General features: G+C 36.3%; 2 protein-coding genes across 5 annotated transcripts in view; one reads left to right on the top strand and one right to left on the bottom strand.

The window, feature by feature from the left end:
- The window catches only part of fdl (fused lobes), a 35,950-nt gene that overhangs the window by 6,047 nt on the left and 11,314 nt on the right, over window positions 1-18,589 (top strand). For both annotated transcript variants that reach the window (XM_089075867.1, XM_089075868.1), the window contains exon 2: window positions 10,929-10,985. The gene's annotated coding sequence lies outside the window, so the exon portion shown is untranslated. The remainder of the gene's footprint in view (window positions 1-10,928; window positions 10,986-18,589) is intronic.
- On the bottom strand, window positions 3,056-18,533 carry s-cup (spermiogenesis-related protein stanley-cup). Of its 3 annotated transcripts, none has more exons than XM_089075873.1 (5): window positions 18,017-18,533; window positions 8,610-8,778; window positions 7,010-7,630; window positions 5,726-5,864; window positions 3,056-4,735 (listed from the first exon to the last, which is right to left on the bottom strand). In XM_089075873.1, exons 3-5 carry the CDS (start codon window positions 7,180-7,182, stop codon window positions 4,421-4,423), a joined length of 627 nt encoding a protein of 208 aa, XP_088931999.1. In that variant the 5' UTR covers window positions 7,183-7,630; window positions 8,610-8,778; window positions 18,017-18,533; the 3' UTR covers window positions 3,056-4,420. The 3 variants fall into 3 exon arrangements, with proteins under 3 accessions (XP_088931999.1, XP_011630315.2, XP_088931998.1); XM_011632013.3 differs by having other exon boundaries at window positions 5,726-5,876; window positions 18,017-18,468; XM_089075872.1 differs by lacking the exon at window positions 18,017-18,533 and adding an exon at window positions 12,447-14,885 and having other exon boundaries at window positions 5,726-5,876.

The raw sequence follows: 18,589 nt of genomic DNA, 5'->3' as shown, positions 1-18,589 counted from the left end.
TCATACTTACGATCATGCCCCATTATCCGTCGATTATTATTTTATCATTTCAGTTAATCGCAATTCTGCCAATTCTTTACATTGAAAAGTTTCGTGGATCAATACGTTCATTAATTATACGCGGAACGAAACGGGTTATGGTGCTTCTGGTTGGGGCAATCGTTCAGCGAACGCTGAATAATTTATGTGTATATACTACGCATCACAACATCGATACATTTAATGGTCGATTGAAACTTAATTATGAGAAGCCACGAAGGAAGATTGCTCGGTACAGCGTATTTTACATATGAAACCCCAAGGGGCAAAGCTAGATAATTGTTCTCTCCAAGAAATTATCTGGCCAAGACTGCGCGCTTATTTTATGTCTCTCTCTCTCTCTCTCTCTCTCTCTCTCTCTCTCTCTTTCTCGTACTCATCTTTACTTTTATATAGTTTTTATTAAATACAATAGTCTGCACCAGCGAACAATTGAAAAGAAAATTTTCTCCTATATATATAAGATAATTAAATTTGCAAAAATTTTGAGGAAACATTAAATTTTCTTTCTAAGATCGTCCGAAACTTCATGACGAGCTTTTTGAGTTTGCATCAATATGCATCACTTAGGGAAACTTTCAATCTAGTTTACAGTGTCACCTAATTTCTGATCTGATTATCCACTTATTACAAACTAACGCTTTCGTGGAAAATGAACTCGGCTTCCTCTTTCAAGTTCTCAAAATTAATGTTGCAACATTATCATATTGCATTACGCATCTATCTTTCTTTCTGCTATATCATAATAGCGTTATGCAATATAAAGGAGGATTATATATACATACAATACATACCGGCTTATCTACGGTAACATATATGCTGTCGTGCGACTAACCGAATTGATAACGGGGCGAGTGGCACAGTTCTGCGTTACACCGTTGGGAAATGTAAACACGCGAATTATTCTGTGTAAATCTAATCTAATTACGGCACATCCGGGCGATACGCACACCGTGCGCGAAACGTACGTGTCGTTAGCAATTTGAAATTTCCATACGAACTCGTTACGGGGATCTCGGATTCCGCCGCGGAGTTCGCAATCAGGCCGCGGAGCGGAAATTATTTTCTGTTTGGCTCAATCCCTCGCGAAGGTCGCATGATGAGAGTGTTAATTACAGTGCAAATCCTAAGCCGCGATGTAACATCGAAATTTTAGATTGGATATTGTTAAAAAGAGCGTATTTTGCAAGAAACTTGCGGTGACGAAGTGATCGCACGTGTAGATTGTGCAATTTGCATTTTTCTGTAATTATCCGCGTCATGGTATATGATTTTATGTCGCTGACGCTCTTCATCCTTGATCCTTGTCAGATGCTAACAATTTGCTCTTATCTTTCATATCCTACTTGATTCTTCCGTTATTCTTTTTAAATCATAATGGCTTTTATCTATATTTTTAGTTATGTTAGTAGTTTAGATATGTTTAGTACCGTTAAACACATAAAGGATTAATTTCAATAGAAATAGATATTTTGCTATTAAATTAATTTAATAAAGATAAAAATATTATACTTTGATATTTTTATTTTATCAATATTTATGAATTATTCATATAATTTAAGGAGAAAAAAAATTTATATTTTTATCTATTTTTGCAAATAATTGAATCAGCATGTTGAGAAATAATGTTAAGCTTTGTTTTATTTATTATTTTTATGTAAAGTATTGATATTATTTTGCGAATATATTTAGCATCTTTATCTCTTCTTCCGTTTTTTTTTTGTATGCCTAATGAATCACGTAATAGCGTGCTAATCATGTAATAGCGTGAATGTATTGGTCTTTCAGATCCACCATCACTGCATCGCAATCATAGTTGGATTATAGTTTACGATGCTTTGTGATTAGATATCACGATATTTTGCTCGTATTTATCATTTGACATACATATGCGATGTATTTTGTTTTGTCATGATTTCATCGCAATCAATCTCACACACGATCGAGATAATATATAAGCGAGCTGACGTGCTTATATATAATGTGTGTATGTGTGTGTGTGTGTGTGTGTGTGTGTGTGTGTGTGTGTGTGTGTGTGTGTGTGTGTGTGTGTGTGTGTGTGTGTGTGTGTGTGTGTGTGAGTGAGTGAGTGAGTGTGTGAGCAGGATATTCTAGTTTTCCAATACTAAACGTTCATGGATTTGATTATTTTGAGTGCATTTTTTTTCTTTTTTTTTTTTTTTTTTTTTTAGCTAAAATGTAAAAGTAGTTTTCGCGTTAACGAATTTTGCAATATGAGAGATTGGATAATGGATTTGTCGAGATCTCATTCTTCATACAACATTGCCGAGTACATTTTGTAAAATTCCGTTATTTTAGGTTTGTATCGATTTTGTGCGACCGGTACTGATTGAGGCTATTTAATCATTCCTCTTTGTACCTTTAGCCGTAATATACATAAATAATAATGCCGGTACAGAAAGAAGATTTTATGAATAATGGTGAACGCTAATGGAACGCTCGTCTATTCAATTAAGGCTTTTACTATGTAATTCGTGTTGCTGCATTATGCTTCTTAAATATCCAACTCTTAGCTAAAGCATCACATTTTATCGCAGTTAACCGGTTAAAACACGACTTGTCTGATAAATTGTCTTTTCGAGCAAACATTTCTTTTACCGATATCAAGGTTATCTCTGCTTTTTTTTTGTTGCATCTGTTGTGACTAATTATTATTACTGTCGTAATTAAGTATTCATAAATAAATCCAGCAAAATAATAATCTCATGATTTGGCCAAGTTAAAAGTATGCAAGACCGAAAGTGGTGATAATAATAATAATAATTACTGTTATTTCAACAAGATTTTTTAACAATACGTGATATTAATTATTACTGCAATTGACAGAAATTACAAAATTTTTACTTGCGCGCTAAGGCACGCACAACCTTATGTTCTCGTAACTGAATCGAAATTGATGTGATTCGTATCAGGTACAACTTTATCGATAATATTTACTGCATAATATTCATGTGGTCGATGTAATAATAAATCATCATTGCGACCGTTGCCGGTATATGCTTGAAAATGCATATTAAATGCACAGTTATTTATTTATCATACTATTCATCTATCATACAGAGGAAAGTTCTACGTAAAATGGTATTGTTTTGAAGCATTTTCTTAGCGAAACGCAATAATAAATTTCGCGATGTCCTGCGCCCATTATGCGAAGTATCATTTACGTTATAGCGATGCACATTGTTTATTCAAACAGAAACTGTAATCTAACGGTGCCGCGTTCATATGTCCGCTTTTGCTCTCTTAAACTAATGACCGACGGGAAAAATATGCCGTTAAGTATTCTCCCCCTTAACATCTATAAAATGTAATTACTTGCGAAATTAGGTCTTTCTGTACGCTGTCTGCGACTGCGACTCATATATGTACCGTTTTCACATACTGACTTCAACTTGCGCTTGTACACTCGTATATATTTCGACTTTTATATTTAAAATCGAATATGCGTGTATAGATTTCTATATATTTCTACGACACGTTCTCTCCTACATTAAAAATACTATCAACGCATTTAATCATAGAGATCATCAAAAAATAGAAAAGATGAGATATCGCATCTTTCGATAACTTTTATCTCTTGTCGATGAAAAGTCGCTCTCGAATATGTTTTACGTGTCGCTTTGCTTAGACAAGACAGAAAGAAAAACAGTATGTACTTTCGAAAAATTGCTTCACTTCATAGCTTTTCTTTCATCTTGTCTTTCGTTTGCGCACGTTTTCAAAAAAGATATATGTTCAGGCACTTTATCTTTTGTTTGTTATTTTTTATCAGTTAAGAATTACTTGGAATCTTTCAACGAGGCAAGAGAAAAGTAATGTTCCAAGTTTCTTAGGATATTTCTGATGTAACATAATGTCTTTCGTTAGCTCTCATTTATACATACAACTATAAAAGTAAATCTCACTAAAAATTTGTTTTTCTGTCCTCCCCATCTCTTAGATTAAATCATTTCTTTTACACGCATCTTCAATCAAACGTAGAAAATGATAGTTCCTTAACGTTTCTAAAATTGCACTCAAAATCTCTTTCACAGTACGCCTTTGATTCACAAATGGATTCACAGTTTTTCAGCCATCTATCTCTCCTTTCTTCTTTTATTTTCTCAATTAAGAATTAATCTCAATTCCTCATCCTCGTTCAGATTGGGATTTTCACAGATGCCTTCGTGATTAACTTCACAGATGCCTTCGGAATTAACTTCAGCCGGCGACAGCTATCGTCCACAGCTGGTTCACCATCGCCTATTCCTCAATTATGGAATTTTCCCTTGATATCCATGACTCGGCATTTCATCTATGAGCTCTGGAAATTTTTATGATGAGATTCGTCGAAGTAGTTCCAGTGATCCTCATTCGCCCCTTAAACGTAGCCGTCAGCTTCTAATTTTAGGGCAGCTTCGTAGGAGGGTAGACCTTGATCATCCCTCGGGATATTCTCCCGCTTGTTGATCCTGTTGGCCTCCGATTCGGTTGGCAGGTTGTTTATCGGGAGTGAGATAATACTGCCGGGATCTTCAGACTCGTCCTTCTTGTCGATCGGTGAGGGCAGTGCCCGATGGTCAAAGATGAGACTCTCGTAGGCCGGTGGAGGGCCCGAGGTCACGGGACACGGCGGAAGAGACGCGGGCACTCCCTCTTCCTGATGGATTTGAGACGTCGCCGATCTCTCGATGCACTGTTGAAGAGAGAAACGAAACTGTTAAAAATATAACAGTCAAAACACAAGGATAAAATGTATGAAAGGAGAAACGAATAATATAAAAATTCAAAACAGATAATACATTGATAATCCATAGGTAGGATTTTTCATGTTTATATCTGTGCTTTTTATATTTTAATTATAATAAATAGAGTAATCTTTGTTTATAATATTCTTTTTACTTATTTATCTATTGTCATTTTATTATATAATATTGATAATATTGTATTTTAATTCTCATTCTTTTTATCTCGGTATTATATTAGGTCTGAAATTCGAGATGATCTCTAGGCTGAAGGTGCAAAGTATGCACATTGTCGCATTGCGGCGTACAATTCCAGCCGATGTTCTCGCGCTCGTGCTTTTACGTGTAACGCGAGGGCGTGGTTTCCGCGAGATATGCGAATTTTTATTTAATTGCGGCCGCAACCACAAAGGTGAGCGACTGCGGGAGGTTGCGTAAAAGGTCGGCGAGAAATAAGCGATTCGCGGTGCGCACATTGCGTCGAGTAGATGATATGATTTAAAAGTAATTTCATGTAATGAAATTCGCAGAATACCCTCAGATCTAACATAAAGTATTTTTGGAAGAGATGTTTTGGTAAACATGCGGGAGGTTTGAACAACGTGCAGCGAGATCTCATTATGAAAATTTTTAATACCGAAAATGTAAAGGATCTTTCCCTTGAATTATATATGAAGAATGTTGTATGTAAATGGATAATAAATCAACATCTCTTTTGATAATTTTTTTGTCCAAATTTTATATAGTCAAATTTAAAATTTATTTTATTTTAATCTTTCGTTAACAGGTATGAAATTTGTGATATAAAAAACGTAATTGTTATTAAAATGGAACATTATAAAATTAATATCTTGCATATATATATATATATATATATATATATATATATATATATATTTACGATTAAGATAATGACCTTTCAATTGAAAATTTTCGCTTACGTGCGTGTCCATGGTGAAGACTTCCAGACTGTGAATGTCCGGCTCGGCTCTCCAGTACTGCGAATATTCCTGCGGTCGATGCTTCCGGACGTTTTTGTGACAGCAATAGCATATGAGCACCACCATCATGATCACACCGCTGATCATGGCGCTAAAAGCGAACCAATATAGACGATGTTTAGACGGTGCTTTTTGTGCTGGGAGGTGCCCGTACGCTCGAAGGGAAAAAGCGTGGCTGTTATAAAGGACGGGTGACTGGTAGAAAAGTAAGCGTGCGATTTTCCCTCCGGAGGGAGCAGAAATTTTTAAACATGACGAAGTATAAAACTGTCACTTTTAACACCTGCTGCAATTTGACGGGTAATCTTTTACAGATGATTGAACAAAAAATTTACATCTTAGAAAAACGAAGTATAAACGTGTCATTTGACGTGTGCTTTGACAGACGTTAATTACAAATAATGTTTTTCTTCATCTCGTATGTTAATTCAAAGAATTTTTTATCGCGCTAAGTAATTTGTTTTTTAAAAACAAACTCATCTTTGATATACATACGATGCATAATGCATTGTACCAGTGTAATATTATGATAACTACTTAATTAGCATTTATTTGTCATAAATTTTCTTATCTCAGATTGCTAATAAAGCGACTTAAGATAAAAATTCATTACGGAGATAACGGTGCTTTAAGTTTTTATGTATTTTTATATGATTATTTTTCTTTCCAAAAAATTCTATTCTATTTTGTGGAACATTATTAGTGAAATTTGTAAATATATTTTTCAAATTTTTATGATATAAGGAAATATTTTATATCGGTTCATCTTTGATATATAGGATGTCTTTGATATTCAATTTATTTATGAAAATTAAAACACGTTGCTATTTATGAATTGTGCCAAATATTTTCATGAAAGCTATCATAGAATTTTCGTTAAATTTCAAATTCGAGTAACGTTATCTTTATTCAAATCTGTCACGTTATCCAAACCAGTTTTGACGTGTACATTGAATTTCTCATATTGCATGAAACAACAATTGAATCTTTAAGAACAGCGACTACGTAAGCAATTGAGTACTTTTGTTACGTGTTCTTGCAATGGCTGTTTAACATACGGACTACAATCCGTTGGAGGATTAAAGGGACTAGAGCTGTGTGTGAGGGATGAAAACGTGTCTTCTCAAAGAGCTCGGAATTAGCCGTGTTCGCCGTGAGGTATCTTTCACCTATATTTCCGAGCCGTGCTGTGGTATCTGTCTGGCTGACGCGGTTGCTACTCACCCACCAAGAAGGATGTTAACATTGCCGTGCAGATCCGTGTCGAAGCGGCCGCTTTTGCTGGTGGTCGAGCCGTTATACTCCGGCGGGGCGTTACTTGCATCCCCGTAAGCATTGCTGCCGTTATGATAGCCGTGGGCCCTCTGTACCGCGGCCATCACCGCTATCTTCTGCATTATCCTGTCCTCGTCGCTGTCCCCGCTGTCGATCCTAATCTCTTCTCGATCTTCGCAAATGGCATCGGAACGCGGCTAATTAGCGCCGCTAAGATGAATTATTTTTCTCCCCTTTGCGCCTCTCGGAATCGCGGTTATCGTTCGATCACCTCGTTAGGCTTGGTAGAGAAAGATCGTGGATCAAGATCGACGATAATTGCGCGTTGCACGTGCTACTACCGATCGTTATCGCCCACGAAGACGAAGAGAATTTCGATCATCCGTGCTGCTTCGAGATCGCCGTTGATCGTTTTGAAAAGGAATTTATCGTTTCCGGAGACGCCTCTTGTCGGAAAAGCCTGTCGGATAAATGCCTCTCTCTCCTCCCCCCCCCGAGCACGATCGACTTTGCATTACGACCGGTTATGTCGCTCGGGGGGATTCTTCGTATCCGAATTGGACGTTAAATCTGAAAACATTGCCATCGTTTTTATACGCATGATTTTTATCTTTAATTTTCATACCATTTCGTGCATCATATTTTTTTTTTGTTTAATTGATCGTATGTAAAGTGCAAGTTTTATCTTGATGCTTGCCGTTATCTATAGGCGTAAATGAAATTGGGGAAAGGATAGATAGGATGTAAAGTACGATAATGGTTTTTCTAGCTTACTTTCTTCGAAAGCTGGGAAAATCGATTTTGTACTTGGGGACATAAAATTTAAATTAATCCTCTTCGCGCTCTGAAAAAAGTGATTTACCGCTATATTATCACACGAAGAAAGATTCGTTTGCAGAAAGATTTAATTTTAACTTTGTGAGAGGAAAATACATTTCATGACAAATATATGGCAGCACACAATCTCTTTCTCGATCTTGAAGATTAGACCGTTTTGTCTTATTCTCTTGTTTGTATTTATTCTGAGTAAATATATATATATATATATATATATATATATATATATATATATATACAGAGAAAGAGAGAGCCTTATATTATATATATTTTTTATGTTGTACTATCATAATTGGATCAGGATTCGAATAAGCAGAATATTTAATTAGCAGTAAAGAAGTGATAAATTTCAATTCGATTCGAGATGATGTCGACAAATAGTTCTTCGCAATCGATTGTCGTCTGTATTGTCGTCTAGCGGTGAACGCTGACCGTTAAACGGTGATACTTTAGCGTTGCGCTTCCGTTACGGTTGATGAAATCCGATGGATCGCATCGCATCGCATCGCATCGCATCGCATCGCATCGCATCGCATCGCATCGCATCGCATCGCATCGCATCGCATTGCACCGCATCGCGTCGCGTCGCATCACCGATAGTGTGATTCCACGCGAAACGCCTTTTTACAAAGTCGAGTCGCGCTCACGTCGCGACGCGGTTCGCGCGGAATTCCAACGCTCTAAATTGAATTTCTCATTGTACAATACTCACGTAGAGTCGGGGCTTCGCCACGACTGACTGCTGCTCGGCTTCACGGACTATCGTCGGCGGAGTTTGCTCGCGCGTGAGACGCGCGTGTCATTGTTATTCCAGCAGATCGGATCTCGGCCGATAGCCGTCAGAACTCGTTTCGTACCGTGCTGCGTGCCGTGATCACGATCTGTAAACGAACGATAATGATGGATTCCTTTTTTGCGAAGCAAGCTTGCAACTAAGCGATTTTCGATAAGTCGAATTTTCCGAGAAAAAAATATTTTTTGATAGCGTATTGTACGTACATATTTTTTTAAATTAATTATCGAAATAATTTATCTTTCTTATCTTTCTCTATTATCGACGTTTACAGATTAAAAAAAATAATCGATTACAATTTGTCTAGTCTTAGTCATTGCGTAAAAACTAATAAGAGTCACTTAGTACTTTTAATGTTAATTGAGTTATTAACTTTGACACGATCTATCATTTCCTGAACAGAGACAGAGTTAAGTGTTTACACGAATTTGTGAATAATACTCGTTGAGCAAACTTCGTAAATTTAAGAGCAAAGACGCACACATAGGACAGTTTCTGCTTAATAAGAACATATACCGAGATTGATATAAAATAATATAAATATATTAATATAAAATAATATCTCTCGATGCTGTTTACATTTGCATTGCTTTTATAATAATGAAGTAAATATGGAATATTCGAAGGCGAATATTCTCAAGTATCCTTCCACTCTCGAGGCGACGATCGATATCAATTTTGAGCCGCTCGGAACGAGTTAGTTAATTTCAAGGATAATCTACTTGGTGTTAATTTATTAGGCTGTGACTAGGAGTCAATATTTTGTGTGAGCATGCGCATGCAAAAAAATTGAAAAGAAAATTTCAAAGGTAAGGAAATTTATTAGGAAATAGATTTTCTAAACAAATGTTTGTTTCGAATTAAGTTAATCTATAATTATTTTATTGTATTACTTGAATATTAATATTTTAATTATTACAACATTATTAAATATAGCATTGGCAACGTATTCTCGTGCATTCTCGTACGCTTTGGAGCTTGTACCTGAATATCGATTCGCCAATATTGTAACGTGAACTTTAAAACTTGCTGATTCCTCGCATGCCGTAAAGCGTGAAACCGCCATAAAGTCGGTAAATGCGCCGATCCTGTTTTTTTTCTCTCAGGACAACGCGCGAACTTTCCATATTTTTTTTACGTGTTTGAGAGAAGCGAAATTGCATATCAGGATGGCTGGAAAATTCGTAACCGTTTCCCTATCCCGCCTCGCATTACTCCAATACATTCTTCTCTCTTTTTTTTCTCTTCTTCGTTCCTAGCGGTATCCACATTTTTTTTCTAGTGGATTAATGAAACTGTAGTAATGCATGAAATAAACTTGCATAAAAAGATTTATCGTTTCGCACGTATCTTTTAATAAAGTTCTATTGCGATTTTATTCGCTTGATTAACTTTTACTAAGAATATTACATAAAGATAAATTGTTTATTTACTTTTATCATTTTGCATTGCGACAAGCCGTGCTATATTTTACTTTATTAGTATTTTTTATTAAAAATACTAATCTCGAATTAATATATAAAACGTTTGACATATTTCGTAAATAAAATAAAATGTAGGAATTGGATCATTCTTTTTAAATTAATTTCATGCAATTGACATCATAATTATTTGATAACTAAATGTTAAATAAATATTATAACATAAAAATAATAAAATATATAGATTTATAATATATTAGATGCTTAATATTGAATCGAAATTATTTCGACTTCTAATATATTGAAAAACGAAATCTAAAAGATGTGATTAAAATATTTATTATGTTATTAATATTAACTTTATTATTAACAATTATAATAATTTTTGTCTGATAGTAAATATTAAAATTTTATATATTTATTATTATCAGGTTAATAAATTATTATGTTATTAATTGTGTAATTGAAATCAATTTATCAAAAGAAAAGATGCAAAACCCAATTCGTTTCGACGTAGTTCATTTTAGTCGATAATGAATACTGTTGTACGATGACATCGTGCGTCCTTTTATATAACGAACTAATCAATAATGGTTATTAAACTTTATTAAACTTATATCACCGACCATTATAGGATATGAATGATAGTATATTCTGAAATCATGGATAAATCGCTTTGAATTTTATGCAATTTTTGAGTCTAAATTGATATTGAAAGCGCGTAAAACATATATATTGTATATTAGAGAATCGAGATTGCTGTTCGAAACTTTGCCTTTCGAGACTCTACAATGGGAATGTATGTCGCTTGTTGCAGATTCGCGCAAATGAAGGACGTTAGATGAGGAAGTTTGCGAGACTGTCTGAATTGCAGGTAAGTTTATAACGCAAAAGTGTATGAATAATCCGTCAAGTGTAACATGTATTATTTAATTGCCTCGTAGAGCTTTAGTTCAACACGAAAATATAATAAGTACAAAGTAGATTTTATCAATTTTTATTAATTTTTTACTTAAACTAACGTTTTATTTTTGCTTTAATAGTTTATAAAGAAATAAAAGATATGACGATATTGATATTATTATGGTTTTTCGGCTATGCATTATACAATTATTTCCATCATAAAATTATAATGATAATTATCATTAACATAATTTTTTGATATATATTTTTGATATATATTTTGATATATATTTTTGATATATATATTTGATATATTTTGAATACGTTTTTATTTATTTAATCAGACAGAAAATTTCCACTTGATTATGCTGTTTTTGCCCGTAGCGAAATTAATTGACGTTTTATTAAAAGAGTATTCAATGGGTGCAATTAAGTTTAATACTAGCTCAACATTGTCCCACGTATCGACCTAATCAAGTATTATGGCAACCTATCTTCTACCTCATTCGGATCTAGAGTTGCCGACTATCTAGCTGCACATTTAATCTAATCAACCACCCATCCACCTGCTCATGATTATCTCAGGAGGTTACAACGTCACGCGATATACCACCCGATGTTAACTTTATTTAGGTTTATCCATCATATAACATTTCTATTTCCAAATAATTATGATCGTATAGATGTTTCCAAATGATCTTTAGCTATAGATTTTTATCAGGTAAAAAATTTTAAATTGGACTCTTTATTTTTGATGAAGAAAAGTTTCACATCTCTAAGAATTAATTTGTCAAAATTATTCTTGATTCTTGATTGCTCATTATTGTTCACCATTGTATTGTTGAGTCACTATTATTGAATCGGCACGCTTAATATTTTCATCTATATAACTACGACTGTGAAACATTTTCCGCATAGAAGCTGTTTATAACTGAGAAATTTTCCAATTTTCTTCGCTTTTTAATTCATGAAGTGTCAACGTCATACATACGAATATTTCAATTGGGTTTGCTAATCAACGACCTTGGCTCACATCAGCTATGCTGAGCTGGACAACGTAGGAGGTGATATTCTCACGGCATACTTATACCGTGCTTTGTAGTTGACATGTACGCATCTACCGATTAAATCTTTTTTCACAACTACGTCGATGGTGATGCCATGTCGATTGGCGATGCTGATCGCGATATTCTTCCGATCTACGTATTTAATCTTCCATTGTCATTCCATGACAATGACAGATGGCACAAATTTTGAAACTTTTTATTCTCTTTTCGTTGTTTTTTTATTTTAAATTAGTATTATTAATTTTTTGCAAAAAATTCTATACAAATAACTCCAAAAATACATGGAAGAGGCAATAATTGTTGTTCGTAGATCGTTATGTATGTATATCGTTAAGTATCGTATAATTACGTACCATTAATCGTACGATAAACAGTATGCGAAGATTTCAAATGTTATTGCTTCCCGAGGTATATCGAGATATCTGCCGAGATATCTTCTCGTATTAATCGTGGAGCATTCGTAACGCATCCGTGCTTCTGATCCACTTCTTCAGGCCCCTCTCCAATATATTCTTGTTGCAGACGAACTCTCAACAATTTCTGGAACTCATCTTTGATATAATTTCAACCTTACAACTTTGAAGTGTCGCCTTCAATTTTCTTTGACACTCGACACATGTGCACGACACATATTTTTGTTAGAAAGACGAAGAGAATTCACAAATTTTATTAATTATAGATTAATGTCAGTTATTCAATTTGTATCCACTTTGATACAAAATAAGAATTTACGTCTACATTTCACGATTAAACAAGGGACTTTTGTTTTTAATTATTCCCATATTTTACGGATAACGACGCCGACCACAATGAGTCTTCTGTTCCAAATGAAATCTGTCGGGCCGCTTACTCCTTGATGATGACCTAGCGACATTTAGCGTTAGCCGGACTAAAGTCACAACTGCACAAGTCCCGTGTCTCTACTTTCGCAACTTTTCCGAAGGCCGGCTTCGAATTATTCACCAGAATGCTCCTGCGCGTCGACAACTGCTTCGTACTATCGTGTACGACAAGATCCAATTGCGTCTGCTTCCAATTTCGTCGAATTATTTCGCGCGATATCCTCGCGTTACCGCGACTATTACGATACCCGTACGTGTGTCGATTAATCGTTTTATTCGCGAGCATATCGCGACAGCGATGTCACGACGTGACAGTTGTCGCCGACGCCCTGTCGCATACTTTTGCAACACGTCGTATTACACCTGGCGAGATCGATGTCGGCTAAAATATATCTAGAACACGTTCGGATATTACGTACATAATATCAGCGTTCAGCATCGCCACCTAAACTTCTCTTTATAGCCGTATTATAGGACACGGTAATTTAGAGAAGAGCCGCATTTGTTAATTAAAATTAAATTTGTTTCTCCCGTATGATGGACACCGCTTGGCATTGATATCGGTATCCAATCTTTAATTACTTTAATCGAATCTAATATTTGTTAAACGTTGCTCGGCTTTCGAGCTTAATCGATAAACTTACTTTGTTCTGTTTTAGTTTTTAGAATTTTAATTTAGCAAATTAATGAGAGAACCTATGTAAACATTTTATATAGCATGGACTGTCTAATTAATGGCACGTTAATTAATGTTATATTAGGAAATGTTTTAACAGTATAAATGGCACAAGTTTTGCTCAAAGGTTAAATTTGTAGAAATAAAAGATTATAAAATTGCGCTTCTCTTGAAGTGCAGTTTAATAAATTTCTTAAGAACTCACGAAAAGTTCCACGGGAAGGAAGCGTTCGGTACAGAAGGGGTTAAGCGAGGCTGTCGTCGGGCAAGCCATTGATCTTGGCGCAAGAAGTTCGAGCTCTCGGAATTGTCTTTCCGACTTAAGAAGCTTCGTTAATTCGCTCGATTTTATGGCAATTAGACTTCGTTGAGCGCCTCGAAAGCTTCTTCTCAACGTTCAAAGTACTTTTCACATACTATCTATTTATAAGACATATCAAGAGTCCCCGATCTAGATTTAGATCTAGCATGGAGTAAGTCTAGATTTAGATTCTTGCTTATTCGAGAAGTATATATCTTGGTAGATTCGGAGTCCGTCAGCACTTAAAGTTTTCATTGCCCCCAAGATGCAACGGGGCGAGTAAACGAGGGCTGCGGATAACTGCGGGGAACCACGTGTTCGTGCTGCCTGCAGTTCGCTAATTGGAGTTGTCATATTGCCGCGGTGCTCCAATTAATTTCCGCCATCATTGTAGGTAACGAAAATTATTGTACGCCTAGTTAACCAGGCATCGTGCATAAATTTTGACGCTATATTTAACTAGCGAAATCAATGGGCGAACTAACTTCGATACGTTGACCGGAATATGGTGGAATTACTATGCTACCTTGAATACGCGATCAGAAATCCACCAGACTTAGCGGTACCCTCTCCATTCTCGGCATGAAAAATTTAAAAGTCACGAGCTTTCCGATTTCCGCGCGCGAGCATAAAATCCATTTCTTTACGCTACTCGCCATGTACAATAATATTCGAGACATAGAGATCAGCCGACTATAATTGGTTCGTCGCTTTTAATTAACACTTTTAATTAAAGCGATTAGTTGAGAGATGGATCAGATTACTTTGATTACCAGATTAATTCAGCACGGGCATTTTCTGAGTTAATTTAAGTCTTTATCACGGTACATCATACTTGTTCGTTATCGTCGAATCGTTGGCGCTCACTATCTCAAATTTTATGATTTAAAATAGATTTATATTAAATTAACAGAATCATAGTTTTTAATCTTGGAGATGATAATATAAATCATTGTTTATCGTTATCATTATTATAATAGTATAATAATTATTATAATAAAGCGGCATATTATTAAAATATCATTTTATTGGACATTTGTCACCAAGCAAAAACAGTAATCTAAAAATTCAACAAAATAAAATTTTGAAATTTCAATATCTAATGTTAACAAAATTATTTGTATATTACAAAAGTGCGTTAAACGGTTCTTCCACTTCAACGTTCTATCATAGTCTAAATCGGTTTCTAAGATAAACAACAAAATTGAATCTTCGAGTTTCAAGAATCAGATGCAAATGTAATTATTACGATAGCTACGCTCTAGGCGGCATGCTATAAAAAAATATTTCCTCCCTTGACGTCGCACCGCGATTATCCCTGCGACGAGCGGGGACCACAAATTTTGTCTCGAATTTTATACAAACGAGATCGCGCTTTGAAATAAACTCATTGGCGAGCTGACATCGAACATTCTGCGTGATTGCGCGTGTATCGACTAAAGGACGCGTCGAAGGCACGTGACATACGTGTATGCCGTATATGGCCTACGTGCTCTATATATAGAGCCGTGGGTGCCTTCACCGATGTGCGCGCCTGGGTTCGCCTTCGGCCACGCAAAACCATGTCGGCCTTTTTTCCCCGTATTTCTCGTATCGAACGCTCCTCTCGACTCGATGCTCGCGATTCGCGACTCGGCCGAAGTCGATCGTCACGGGATAATGCTCCGGGAACAAACGCTCGCGAAACCCGATGGCCGGAAACGGCTCTAAATGGCATCCTGACTATAACGGTCGCAATTGAGGGCTCGAGATAAATATCGATCCAAGATTGCAAAGCGTAACGCGAAGGTCAAGCGGCAACGTATTCCCTACCGTCGAATTATTATACGCCATTGCGAGTTTTACAATCGAAAAATTCGAGAATGTGAAAACTGGTTTTTCTCTATCGAGAAGAAATAAACTCGTATTTTTTCACTTTCCAAAATTTAATTAATGAGAAAAAATTTTCTCCCACGTGCGAATTTGAGTGAAAAAATTCTGTGAATTTTTCTTATTTCCTTCCTACATAAATAATATTATTAATTATTTTCTTGGTTCTATTCTTATCAGAAAATAAAGATTAAAATAAGAATACATTAAGGAAAGTTGGAGTCGTTATGTTTAATAATGTTCAATGATATTCCTTAATGAGTTCAACATTCCGTTTTACGAAATCACTATTCCTGAAAAGAATGCTACATTTTATTTTAGGATTATTAAGGTAATAAATACATAAATATTAGCGCTGAAAATATCGTTCCTTCTGAAGCAATTTAGTGAATGAACCCATTTCTATGAGTTTCTCAATTAAATTGAAGAGAACGGCGCTTAATTGATTTCAAAGTAATATTATTACCGCATTTTCTTATTATCCATTTCTGGAAGGGGAACTCTCTCATTTCATATTTGTTTTACTTAATATAATGTAATTTAAGTTAATTACATTGTTATTATATTTTTTTTGTTTTTCTATATTTAGGTATTGTTTAATTTAATTTTTTCATAATAATATCTCGCAGTATGTCAGCAATTTATCGCTAACTTGTCGAATAATATTATCCGCGATAACGACAGCAAGGAACGATGTATGTATTTTATTTATTTAAATGATACAGTATCTTCCGATTACTCAGATATAAAGATTAGTTCAGCTTGTTGTCATTTTATTGCTAACTATCCATTCCAATGATTAAAGTCACCGACAGGTGTTATTGCAAGGCGGAGTAACGGCGTCAGTTGTGTTTTTGCAGTGCTGTTGTTACAATATCGAGCTACCATCTAGCTTAGTAAAGACCAGAAATTTTATAGTGATATATATATAAAATTTCGTCTGGTCTTTACTAAGCTGGATGATAACTCAATATTTGTGTATATATATATATATATATATATATATATATATATATATATATACAAAAAATTTGTACCGCCGTGACCGGGAATGTCGCGACGTTTATTAATATGCACATCCTTGAGACCCGCATGAGGATCCTTGAGGCCTGATGACTCGCCGTAAAACGTGCGACAGCATATCATTTTGTAATTCTACTTCCGTGATGGTCGTCGATGGCCGGCGTGTGTCACGTTTGCGAGGAAATAATTTAAGATTCTCGTGGTGGTAGCGGAGATATGGACGTCAGTGTGTATGTGCGCAAGCGACCTAGGTGACTATTACCCCGCGATATCATGTTTGCGATAGTAGTTGGATAATAATTGTTCCTGGTATATTTGTCGTCAGTATGGCGAGGTGGAAAGCAAGGTGTGTATATTACGCGAGTATCCCGATCCTGCTTTGTCCGCTCGTAATTAACGTGGGAGGTGGGAGCAGCAAACTTACGTAGGAATCGTTAATGAGACGATCGGATATCAGTTGTTGTTACTATCGATAAACGCCGTCGGCGATCTTGTTGGATGCGAATTAAAGTGAGACACGCGTTTGAGAAATTGTTTACATTCGCTTAAAATGTAATTAAATTAAATCGGGTAGCGATATCAAGGTTGTTCTTCGTTTTCCGAATATTAATAGCGGTGCTTTAAGCGTGCAAAATGTGACCTTTGTGGGTTTCACGTAAGGGTATTCAGAGTGACGGTGAAAAGCGCCCCCTTGATTTTATCTGAGTATTCTTCAGTTTCGTTATCTAATCGCATTGCTAATTCGAAGCTTGTTTTAAAATTAGATATCTTTCTGCGCTCATGAAACGCTCCTATCGATCCTGATCGCATATTTCTTAATTTTCCTTTAACACGCTTATTTCTCAACGTACAAAAATTATCTTACAAAATAAATCAAATTATTTCTGTCTGATAAACTAATCGAATCTAGCATAAAGTATATACAATTTAACATATTGTTACATTAGGCAATAAATTTTTAAATTCATCTGTTTGGCCAAAAAAGGCAACAAAAATGATTTTGGTTAATTAAAGAGCGCGATGCTTCATCGAAATCGCTTCAAATCATTCCTTTATAATCCATCCAAAATTGAAGCTTGAAATCGAAATTAATTTTTTCAAGTTTTTTCCGATGGAAAAAACGAAATTCGCCCCGCGAACGTTAGCTACAACACCGCGCCCTTCAATTCCATTTGATACCTCGTTGATACCATGACAGGTGTCAATTTGCCAAGTGAGACCGACCTGTTTCTCAGTGTACAACAACGGGGTCCGGTCGATCGCGCGCTCATTCGCCGAGCACCCGCGATATCGTTTCTCCTGGCGATCGATGACAATCCTGGCCGGTGTCGGCCTGCCCGTCCATCCGTCCGTCCGTCCGTCCGTTCGCCCTTCTTTCCGTCCAGGGACAATCGCGACGGCGAGGGTGGACGACGTCGCGCACGGGGAAGCGACGACGTCGACGACGATCCCGCTCTTCGCGCGTTCGACGAATCTCCCCGGTCCGTCCTTAGTACCGTTTCGCCGGAGACTATCGGCGGCGGCGGTCATGGCACGCGCGTTGCTTGGCTACGCCACGCGACTCGCGGTCAGGCACGGCATTTAGGTATAGTTCACGTGTGCTGGAGGCACGAGCAACACAACGACGACGACGACGCCGCCGCCGCCGCCGCCGCCGCCGACGTCGCTCCCACCATCCTCGTCGACTTCGTCGCGTCACGCTCCCTCGACCCACCCTCTTTCGACCCATACCCACCCTAGTCGTCGCTTCTCCTTCTTCGCTACTATCCTCGGTGTTTCACGGGGAGAGAAAGAGAA

The sequence above is a fragment of the Pogonomyrmex barbatus genome, unplaced genomic scaffold (assembly GCF_055798465.1).
Source record: "Pogonomyrmex barbatus isolate J1 unplaced genomic scaffold, ASM5579846v1 scaffold2, whole genome shotgun sequence".
Classification (NCBI taxonomy): Eukaryota; Metazoa; Arthropoda; class Insecta; order Hymenoptera; family Formicidae; genus Pogonomyrmex; species Pogonomyrmex barbatus.
The sequence above is the reverse complement of the archived record's forward strand: the minus strand, read 5'-3'. Positions and strand labels throughout refer to the sequence as shown.